We start from the raw sequence: 11,003 nt of genomic DNA, 5'->3' as shown, positions 1-11,003 counted from the left end.
AATGCCATCACTCCAAACATCCTTCCTCCTGCAGGCATCCAGCTTGAAATACTGAGCAGCATGTGGGATGGTCAGGAATATCTCTTTGGCCACTTTGGGTCCCCTGCCCTGGCTGTGTCTCCTGCCAGCCCCGTGTGCAGCATGACCCCAGGGAGCTCTGTCTGGGCAGCTCCTTCCCTAGTGCGGGGTGCCCAGCTGACACAGCCCTTGGCTCACACAGATCCAAACTGCAGAACTTTTCATCCCTCATCTTGGCCTCAGTTCCCGTAGGAGAACGCACGTTCCTGCTGGACACTCACCTGCGCCTGAGCCTGTGGAGAAGCCTGGCTGCCTTCCTTTCTGCCCAGGGCAGCACAGACACTCCCAAACTTTCCCAGCAGCTGCCACACAACCACGGCCACAGCGGCGTCCCCAGCACTGACACCCCTGCTCTGCTCTGTTTTGCCATCTTCTGCTTCTCTATTCACAGCTAAAAGCCTGTATCTCCACAAGGAGGTTTGTTCTGGAGGAAGACCTCCGCCCACTTCCAAACTGACTCCCAAACCCCATCCCTCTATCTTCCCATGCTTTAGAAACACCTGACCATTCAGACTCAAATTTACAGCTTATTCACAGAAGGAAGGGAAGCTTCCAACACAGTGATGGTTTTACAGTATTTATTTTGACTATCAGCCTAAACTGTCTACAAACTACAAACTACAAACTACTCCTTCCAACCTACAAACTCAAAAGAACAACAAACAACAACGGCCTCTTGCACGGCTAGAATCTTCTGTCAGCCATAAGCTGCTGCGCTGCCATGATCAGAGGCGTCAGGCTGGAGGTCGGCTTGGCTGAAGTTACAAACGGATGCTGCCCAAAGAGAAAAAGAACAAATGAACTTCTGCTTTCCTCACAGGCTGAAGCAGCCTTTCTCTGGCTACCAGAGACATACAGAAACGAGGGCAGTCTGTGCACCTCTGTCTCCCTGTCCAGGACTTTCCTGCCACAGGCAAACATGGCTTCCAATTCCACAAATGCATGAAGCCAGAGGTCTGCAGCTTAAGGAGATTTAGTCTAATTGTCATTGCAAGGCTCCTTCCAAGCCATGGCAGGCTGGGATTCTCCTTGTTTTTCCTTTGGAAAGCCCCCAGAATGGAGATTCTTAGGAGCGGGGCCCACCTGACGCCTTGGACTTGAGCAGAGGAGGAGCCCCTGGCAGTGGGTAGCTGGCACAGCCTGTAGCTGCTCTGCCTTTTACCTGCAGAAGTTCCTGGGCAGACCAGCGCCTGTCCTCGTCTGTCTCCAGGCAGCAGTGCAGAAAGTCTCGCAACCAAGCCGACTGCTGCCTGGGCTTCTGCAGCTTCGGGGTGCCCCCGGTGCTGATCAGCTGTCGAGCCTAGAGAAGAAGGCAACGCCACACTCCACCTGTCTCCTTCGCACCCAAAACTGCTCACCCACACCCCGCTGGCCAAGCTGCACTCTCACAAGTGGCCCTTTCCTCCCCGCCAGAGGCTGCGACATGCCTTTCCCACCCCAACCAACTGAACCCAAAGCCAGAGGCAACCACAGCCAGTCCAATGTGCAAAAGCTCCTGCCTTCAGCCCTGATTTCATGGGCTGATTGGGAATCAGGAGCAAATCCATCAGCAAAAGCACACTCGGCTTCTCCGAGGACTGACACCAGCTCTACTGCCGCTTTGGAAGAGGGACTTTGGTCTAACTCTACTCTTCCCAAGGATTCTTCCGTAACATGCAGCTTGGCGCTGCTCACTGCTCCCTTAGGCAAAGCTGCCAGCAAGCAAATGGCATCAGCGTACTTTGGGCCGTTCCTAATTCAAGGGCAAGGGGAATAATACAGGGCAAGAAGCACAAGAGACTATGCAGCCCGGGAGCTATGGTCTTCAGGTGTTACCAAGCTTGGCAGGCAGAAGAACGGGGGCAGATTTTCTTAGAGGGACAGGAGCATCTGAGAGAAGTTGCAGCGCACCGTGCGGGAGGTTTCCATCAGGTAAGGAGGAGCTCCTTCCACCATCTCCATCCCCACGATGCCAAAGGACCAGATGTCCACTTTGGGGCCGTAGGGCTTCCTGGTGAAAATTTCAGGCGCCATCCAGTAAGTAGTCCCGACAGCCGATCTGCGTTTGCTCTGCTCAGCCGTGAGCTGAGCAGCGAGGCCAAAATCAGCTGAGGAGAAAAAACACACTCGGATCAAGCCAGCGTGAAGTAGGAAAGCAAAGAGAAGAAGTCCCCACTCTCCCAGTGCCCAAGAAGGCAGTGTGGAATCCAAAGGGAATGCAAACGGGAATGGCATGCTGGCATTCCTAACAGCTGCAGCTGAGGAAATAGCAGATGGGCCACTTAGCAAAAGCCCCCCGTTTCACACAGTGGCTTTTAGTTCCCTGAAGCTCCAGACTGAAACTGCCTTGCTTGCGTGAGGGCACACACAGCCCAAAGCCCCTCCTGACAGCTTCTTCCCAGCCACACCGCCCTGTACCTTGTGGCTGTGCTCTGCGCTTGCAGCAGGGCAGCCTGCACTGCCACAGGCACCACTCTTGGGCAACTGGAAGTCACTCAAATGCACCCCCAGCCCACAGCCCACCACGGCTGGGCCTGCCCTTAACAACACCCACCCAGCTTGACAGATCCATCCAAGCCCAGGAGAATGTTGTGGCTTTTGATGTCTCGGTGGACCACTTGCTTGCAGTGAAGGAAATCCAGGCCTTGCAGGCACTGAGGGAGGAAAAACAAACAGGAGATCTGACTTTGTCCCTCATGCAGTGCAGTGGCACATCTGCAAGACTGACTTGCTGGGGGACGCCGAGCCATGGCAGGCAAGGCTGAGGGGAGGGCAAGAGCTTGCTGCTTCAACATGACGACAGCAGTGCCTTTCTAAGAGAGGGTGTATTCGCTTTGAAAGAGAAAGGGCAATGCTTTTTCTGGCCAGTGCCCTGCAAACACAGACTGAAGGAGCACCGCTGCAGTGCCTGTGCTCTCTCCAGCCAGATGACAGCAAATGCCTTTGCAAATGCCCCTTTGGGTGCAAAGCTCTCCTTGGAGGCTGAGCTCTGGCAGAGTCCTGTGAGTGTCTCTTTGTCTTTGCCACTCGGTTGACACTGTGCCAGCAGCACGGCTGCTCTTACAGGGAAGGAATGCAGCACACACAGGCAGCAGGCAAGTGTTTGCAGAGGCCAACGCAAACAAACGCACTAGAAGAAGGGCCCGCACCTTGGCAGGCCCTCCAGATGCACTTGCCCCCGCTCTGCCAGTCACAAGAGATAGGCAGAAAGGAAGCTCGGAAGATGAAATCAATCCTCCCCTTCCCACCCATTCCACCCAAGCCATGGCAAGCACCAACGCAATCCCATACCTCGCGGGAGACAGCTGCTATCTCTCCTTCTGCCATTTGGATCTCCCTAATGACATCGTGCAAAGACCCTCCGTCCATGTATTCCATCACGAGCCAGAGTTCCTCGTGCACCAGGTAGCTGAAAGGAGGAAACAACCACCTGCAGGTGAACGCGTGCGCTTGCATGACCTGATGGACCCTTTTGTCCGTGTCTCTCTCCGAGGAAGACAGGACGAAGGGAATAGGCATTCACAAGGCTCTACAGGGCTTGAACTCTGTGCAGTAGAAAAGACTGCTTGGTATGCACAGCTGTGCAACAGGCCATGGGAAATACCATCTCCAGTGCTTTGTCAGAACTCAAGAACCTTGGGGGAAAAATCAAACACCAAACCCAACAGGACAATGGGCACAGAGGGCAGGAACTTGGAGGCTGCTGACGCAGTAAAATTGGGCCGAGACCTGGTCTTTGAAAGCGCACTTCAAACTAGATATGCTGCAAAAGATAAATGCAGCCCCCATGCAAACTCCTCCAAGATGCTGTGGATCAGCCCAGAAAGGGGAAGGAATTAACAGCTCCACCCTCTGCCAGCAACCAAAGGAGTGCTTGAACCTCTGGCTTGCAGCACGTCAGTGACCCTTCACGGCAGAAGAGCAGAACCACTCACCTGTCTACATAGTTCACCACATTGGCGTTCTTATTGTCCCGCATGACCTGGATTTCATTCACGCACAGTTCGTTGCTCTTCACTTGCAACAGACTGATTTTCTTTATGGCCACCTAAAACGACATGCAAACCATGGATCAAAGAAGTCGATGGCACAGGAACACAAGGCCAACAGGGACACTGTGATTTTGGGATGATACAGCTGCGCTGTGCCAAAATGCCTTGGGACTGGACATCAGAGGAACCGGAAGCTGAGCTTGCAAGAGCCCTTTACACTGCTTCCTTGGTCGCCACTCCCAGGACACACAGCCAGAAACCCTTTGCCTTGCAAACCTGGCAGAAACACAGTCTCAACTCTCCAGCTCAAAGCTCTAACCGCCCTTGCTGCACCCACATTCTTCCCCCAGGGCCTCACTTTATCATCCCCATTTTGAATTCACGCACCACTTGCAATCAGGAAACAACTTAGGCCTAGGAAAAATGGAGCAAAACTCCTGGAAAACCTTGGCCATTTCTAGGGGGCTTGATCATTACTCCGGTGGCCACCGGCATTCTTCACTGCACAACAACAGGGCAAACCCTTACAGATATGACAGATAAAATGCCGCCCTACAAACATCCTGACCGTCCCCCCCAGCCCACCCCACACCCCCCAGAGAAATAAAAACCGACAGATTTTATGGAAAAATTGTTGTCATGATGAGAACATCATTAAGGACACATCAAAAAAAAACAAGGCTAGCACATCCTCACTTCAGCAATTTTCCATTTGTTCTGCTAAAATGCTTTTTAGCACACCAGTGACATTTGCAATTCCTGACTGATTCTAAAAAGAAATAGCTCATGCCTTGATCCTCTAGCGATACACACCAGGCTCTGAGCAGGGCTTAGGCCCTCGAGAGACTCCTTGCAGACCTCTCTCTCTAAGCACAGTTCCCAAGGGCAGCACTGCACGTGCCTAAGGAACTACCATCAAAATTCCCATGGATTTGCTGACAGCACGAAAGGAGAACTCGGGAACCGCGAGCCAAAGCCCCAAAGGGCACCGCCATTCTCTAAGACACCGCCTTGCCACTAAGAACCAGCTAGCGTGTCCTCCTCAGAAAGACAGCCCTTGGCCTCCTTGCATTGCTTGCGGCAGCTCAGAAGGACACAGTCTGTCCCCACTGGGCTTGGCAGGCAGACCCTGCTCTGCACTTCAGTTGCCTTTGCAGCAAAGCTCTAGTGGCGACCCAAAGCTCAGGCACAGCTCACAGCACAGGGGAGGGCACTCGAGAGCTGCACAAGCTGCAGCACCGCTTGACACTTACCTCTTCTCCTGTGGCAGTCTCCACTGCCGTGCACACAGTGCCAAAACCCCTAGAAACAAAACAGCAGCAGAGAAAGGAGAAGTCCTTTAGTCCCTGCAGAAGCCAGACACTGTGGCCCAAGGAGGAAAAAGAGGCCAGGGACAAACAGCAAATGCACCGCGACACATTCTGCTCTGGCTCCTTTCCCCCTTTCTCTTTCTGTGTCCGTGCGTGTCTGTGATTTTTCCAGACACACACACACACACACACACACACACATGGCCGTTGGGCCTGCTCACACTTCTCCTTGCAGTGGATGTGCCACACTCAGGCACCTCCACACAGGCCTTCTGAGAAGCCTGAAGCCATGTCACAGACATCAGAAGAAAACCTCTCAACACACATCCTTTCTGCAGCTGACAAGGAAAGTAGTCTCCAGCCACAGCTGCAGCCACAGGCAGAGCAGGCACAGGTCTCCACTGCTGCACACACAAATGGAGAAGTGCTCAAAGCAGAAGATCCTCAGACAGCTGCCTTCTGGCTCCAGAGCCATGGGCAGCTGCTTCTCTTGGGTGCAGCAGACACAGGAAGCACTCTACTTTTCAGGGGACTTCTTCTACATTTGGCTCCTCCCAGAGGAAATGTTGCAAATCAATCCCACTGACAGTCCGCAGAGCTGGCTTTCAGTAGGGAATAGCTTGGTGCTTTCTTTGCAGGAAAGGCCGCAACCCCACGGGATCCACGAGGGCTCTCCCCTCAGGCACTCGATGCCTTTTCCTCTAGAGTGCATTGGCATTGGACACGGGCCTGAAGCTTTGGCTTTTGCCACCTCAGCTACAAAAGAGAGCTGCTTCTTTTGTGTCTGCTTTTGGCTTCTAGACTAGCTAGGTGGTCATCCTGACCACTGAACCTTGTTTTCAGCAAAACGCTGGAACAAAGCTTCCTGAGAGCTGTTCCCTGACAGCCCGCAGCTGCTACCTTGACCTTGGAGGCAATGAAGCTTTTCCTCCTTTCATTGCCACGGATCCTGTATCCTTTTGGGACACAGAGAAATGATTTGTCCCAAGAAAAGCGGCAAGAGGGGGAAAGACACTTGAGGGACAGGAGATGTGCCAGGTGCTGCTCCTTGCTGCAGAAAGGACCATTCCAGCATCCAGGTGTCTTTGCCATGCCTTCAGACCACAGCTATCAATGCTGACCAAAACTGAGACATAGCAGCGTCTCAGCGCAGCGTCTGCACAGCTTTGCAGCTTGCCTGACATCACTCCGGCGACAGGTGACAGCAGCAAAGTACACAGCCCCTCCCTTTGAAGAAGCACCTGTGGCTGCACTCACCCTTTGCCAATAATTTCCAGTTCTGTATATTTAGCCTCCGGATCTCCTTCGCTCACCAGCGTCCCTGTAAAAACCCAAAGGAAAGATGCTCACTACAAAACTGAGATGCCAGCCTGCAGCAGATCACCAAGGCAGCCCCACTCTCTGGCACACTGGGCCCTTTCAACTCCCTCACTGGACAAACAACAACACCATTGCCGCACCAGCACCACCAGCAGCACCACCAAAACAACAGCAGCAGGACAAGCAGCTCTGCAGCACATACGGTCTGCACTAAACTAGAAGCCTAAACTAAAATCTAAGCACGTGGAGAAACAGTCCAAGGACACAGAGATCAGAAGGCCACGACCAAGACAAGTGAGTGTGGTCTATAAAACCCAAACCTTTCTGTTCTTGGCCATGAACACTCTGCGCCATTCAACAAAAGCTGGCATCCTTGCAAGCAGCAAAGGCACCTTGGCTTCTGCAATCAATTTGTATCAACAGCTGCCTGCTCCAGAAGCGGAAGAATAGTGCCCAGTGCTTCCAGCAGAGGCATGATCTCCGCCTTGAAGCAGCACTTTACCTAAACAATGCCTTTCTGGCTTGCAAGAGCAGCAGCAGCAGCTGATGTTGCAACCTATTGCCATGGGCCTTAACAGTGAGGTTCCTCAGCCTTCAGGAGAGGCTATGATCTGAAGATGACCTTGGCTGTGCCCCACAGGAGCTGGGCCCCACAGGAGCTCCCTGAAGTCGCCTCATTCACAAGGTCCCGGCCTCCTGCTCAGCCACAAACCATCTCTCTTTTGCCTTTTGTACTGAGGCAAGCTCAGGCAAAGCCAAAGCACGCCAGGCTGCCCTCAGAGGCAGCAGCAAGAGCCCGCTGTTCCTTCAGCACCTCCAAGCACAACAACAGCTCCTGTGTGGAGGCCGCAGCAGCCGACACTCAGCCCAGCAGGAACTGCAGGTGGGACAGCTCACGCTGACACACGATCACACAGGGCACTGCTCCAGCACACAGGCATCACAAAGGACATACTCAGCAGGGCCAGGCACTCGTCCTCTGTCCTCTCTCTAAGCAGCTGCTCCATGCTGCCCGAGGAACTACTTGTGCTCCAGGTGCACGAGCTGCTCGCGCTTGACTTTCCAGCTTGGGGACAGGAGGCTTCTTCAGAGCCGGCAGCTGCAGCTCGTGCCGGCGCCAGGCCAGAGGAAGTGGAGCTCTGGGACAAGAAACAAATTTGGGTCAGAAACACGCCTGCCACAGATGCCCCTCCAATCCCATTTCAAATGCAAGCCCCTTGGAAGATGCTGCTGGCCACATCCTGGGCTCTTCACCTCTCGGCTTTTGCTGCCCCCTTCTCTCACACAAGGCGCAAATTCCAAAGGCTGCTTTTACCCGATGCACAACATGACCCCAAAGACACCGCTGACCAAAGCAGGCGCTTACTGATGTTGGCTGCTCAGGCCGTGGGCTGACAGCAGGGACAGGTTCATTAGCACCTTCCTCCTCTTCAGCCTCTTCCTTGACTCCACGTTCAGCAAGAGCAGGGGCTGGTGCTGCCCTTGGGCTCTGGGCACAGACAGCAGCGGGAGGGACAGGAAAGAACCTGTCATTCAGAACCTGACAGATATTCAGCTACAGGCCCCTGCTGCAGCTTAGCTGCTCCTTGAGCTCCCCACAGCTGCTGATGAGCAGGGCCAGGTCCCTCCAGGGGACAGTGGCTCCTCCATATCCTGCAAGGCTGTCAAGTGCATCTTTGCACGGCTCTCCTCACCAGAGATAGGGAGCCTGCACAGCCACTGGCCACCAAGGGCCTCACTTGTACCCCAGCAACATCCAAAGACACCCTAATGCTACCTCTTGTCTCCTGCTAAGAGGAATTCACAGCCCCTATCAGAGTGGTGGGGAACGGATGCCTAAATGTCCAAGTTCCACACCCCTTTCCCAGGGGTGAAACACTCTGCAAGTGCCAGAAAGATTCCAGCCCTCAGCATCTTCAACTACGCAGGGGAGGTGCTGTCTGATCAAAAACTTCCAGCTCTCCTTTGCTCCAGCCACAGGGCCACTCCCAGCTGCCACTTACTGATGCTGGATGCTCAGGCCCCACAGTAGCAGCAGCTGCAGCTTGGTGGGCATCTTCCTCCCCTTTGGCCTCTTCTTCAGGAAGATGCGCAGCCGCAGGAGGCTCTGAGGTTGCTTTTGGGCTCTGCAGACAGACAGCAATGGGAGGGACAGGCAACCTTCTTGATATTCAGCTCTAGAACCCAGATGCACTAAGGAGGAATCATCTGGATTCTAAGTTGCTCAGCCTCCAGCTAATTGCACCAATCAGAGCAGACTGCGCTCTCTTGCACAGGAGAAATTCCATCATGCATTCAAGCAACGAGCAACCCCACTTTCCACTGCTTAAAAGCTCTGAAATGGAACTGGGCAAAACAGACACACATCCTCCACACATTGCTGCTGCTGCTGCTGCTGCTGCTGCTGCTGCTGCAGAGAGCCCGCACTGTACTTTCATTCATCCAAGCAGGCTGGCACTGGACTGCAGCAGGCCCAGCTCACAGCTTGCTCCACAGCTGTCCAATGCTACCAACGCCAAAGGCTCCTTTCCCACTCACCCAAGGGCTGGATTCTCTCCAGGCACGGGCGATGTGACCTGCAACACACAAAGTAAAAAGAACCCCATGCTGTGAGAAAACTGCCCGCTCTGGGAAAACTCACCAAAAAGTCAACCCACACCAGAGCATATTGCTTTCACTCCATGCCTCCAGCAGCAAGCCTCGTGTCACACAGCAAGCAAGACAACAGCACAAAGGATTGCCTCGTGTCTGTCTTTTGTCCTCTTTGGCCACTCAAGCCCCAGAAACCTGAGGCCCATGAAGTCCAAGTTCTGAAACAGTCATTGTTTCTGCCCTGCCCCACCCAGCAGGAGCTACAGCTCATCTCCTTCCTGTATTTCAGTTTTCTGAAGAGATGCATGCGTCAGTTGCTACGAGCTTGCTGAAAACCTTTGCCCCGTAACACTTCAGCCCAAGCCCTTTAGCCATGGTGGCAGTTCTAATGTGACGCAGCACAGCAGCACCTCCTGTGCCCAGCAGCATACAGGAACTTGTCTGAAATGTCTATTTCAAGGGCCTTTCCCAAGCTGATTCTGTGATTTCCTCACAGAGGGAAGGGCTCTTTCAGCACACAGGAACTGTCAAGTCCCACACACATGTGCTGGGATGGGGGAATGCAGACAAGAAGAGGCTTCCCCTCAGTCCTGGAGAGCAGCGCAGTTTTTCCAAGCGCTCCTTCTAAGCTCTCCCTGTCTTCCCCTCTTAGAAGTTGTCATTCTTGAGCCAGCAAACGCAGGAGATTCCAGACTCCACTGCCACAGGCCATGCCGTGTGGGGAGAAGAAGCCCAGCAGGCTACATTACAAATGCAGCCCACGCCCCGCTGGCTAGAGACACCCCCTTGTCAGCTGCAGCTGCTGACAGCAGCTTTACCCAACAAAAGGCCTCTTCATGGCCTTTGGCCTTCCATCTGCTGCACCGAATAGAAGCGCCTACTTACGTGCCAGGTGGGTGAAAAAGTAGCCAGAATAAGCCACGGTAAAAGCCGTGCAAACTGCAGCACACACTCTCTCCATGGCGGGAGCTATGCTGCTCAAGTCGGCACCAGACAGCACTTGTGGGGACAAACAAAAATCCTGCGAGAGCTCTCAGGGTGCAGCTGGCTGTCAGAGACCTCGTCGATCAGCAGGTTGCACCTGCAGGGAGCATGCCAAAGAGCTGCTCTGCCCACTGAGGCCTCCCGTGCCTGGGCACAGCAACTTTGCCTTGACAGCGCTGGGATGCGGCCGCTGACATCACAATAGCAGCTGCTCTAGGCTGCCTTGTGAAGTCACACCGAGAAGCACACCTTCTCACTTCAGCTAAGGCCAAAAGGCACCTGCAAAGTTCTCCTCTGCTACAAAGCAACACAAAAAGCCCTCCTAGTCCATAAGCTGTTGCTCAAGGCAACTGGGAGTAGCTCCAAGAACACAGCAGGCCTCTGTAGCTGAACACCTAAGAGCTGAACACTGAGAAGATGAACACTGAGAAATGACCACAATGTCAGTGAGCACAATAGTGATTTTTGGCCACTAATGCTTCTGAGCGAAAAGCAGAACGCCTGGTCCTGCTGGACAGTCTTTAGTTCTAGAAAGTAGAAAACCTAAAGCACTGATTTAATTACACTTAGAGGTCTCTCCAGGGTGCAGAGACAATGTCATGCATCTTTCAGTGCTGTTTACTCAAATAATTTTATATCATACCCATGGGTATTATTTTATCAGGGAAATGCCTTTACCAGGAATGAAAGTGGAATCATTCTGTTTGGCTCACTATATCAGAGAGGCCTTGGGACTGTAGCGCCACTA

The 11,003-nt window shown here is 53.4% G+C and overlaps 1 protein-coding gene across 1 annotated transcript; it reads right to left on the bottom strand.

Annotated features, from left to right (window-relative positions):
• Positions 1-762: 762 nt before the first annotated feature.
• LOC134056929 (serine/threonine-protein kinase PAK 3-like) lies at positions 763-10,232 on the bottom strand. The gene is made up of 11 exons (XM_062513889.1): positions 10,157-10,232; positions 9,162-9,255; positions 7,739-7,818; positions 6,617-6,680; positions 5,303-5,351; positions 3,993-4,105; positions 3,349-3,466; positions 2,612-2,711; positions 1,969-2,165; positions 1,241-1,378; positions 763-852 (listed from the first exon to the last, which is right to left on the bottom strand). Exons 1-11 carry the CDS (start codon positions 10,230-10,232, stop codon positions 763-765), a joined length of 1,119 nt encoding a protein of 372 aa, XP_062369873.1.
• Between the last annotated feature and the right edge of the window lie 771 nt (positions 10,233-11,003).

Source organism: Cinclus cinclus, chromosome Z (assembly GCF_963662255.1).
Source record: "Cinclus cinclus chromosome Z, bCinCin1.1, whole genome shotgun sequence".
NCBI lineage: Eukaryota > Metazoa > Chordata > Aves > Passeriformes > Cinclidae > Cinclus > Cinclus cinclus.
This window is presented reverse-complemented; position numbering and strand designations above follow the sequence as displayed.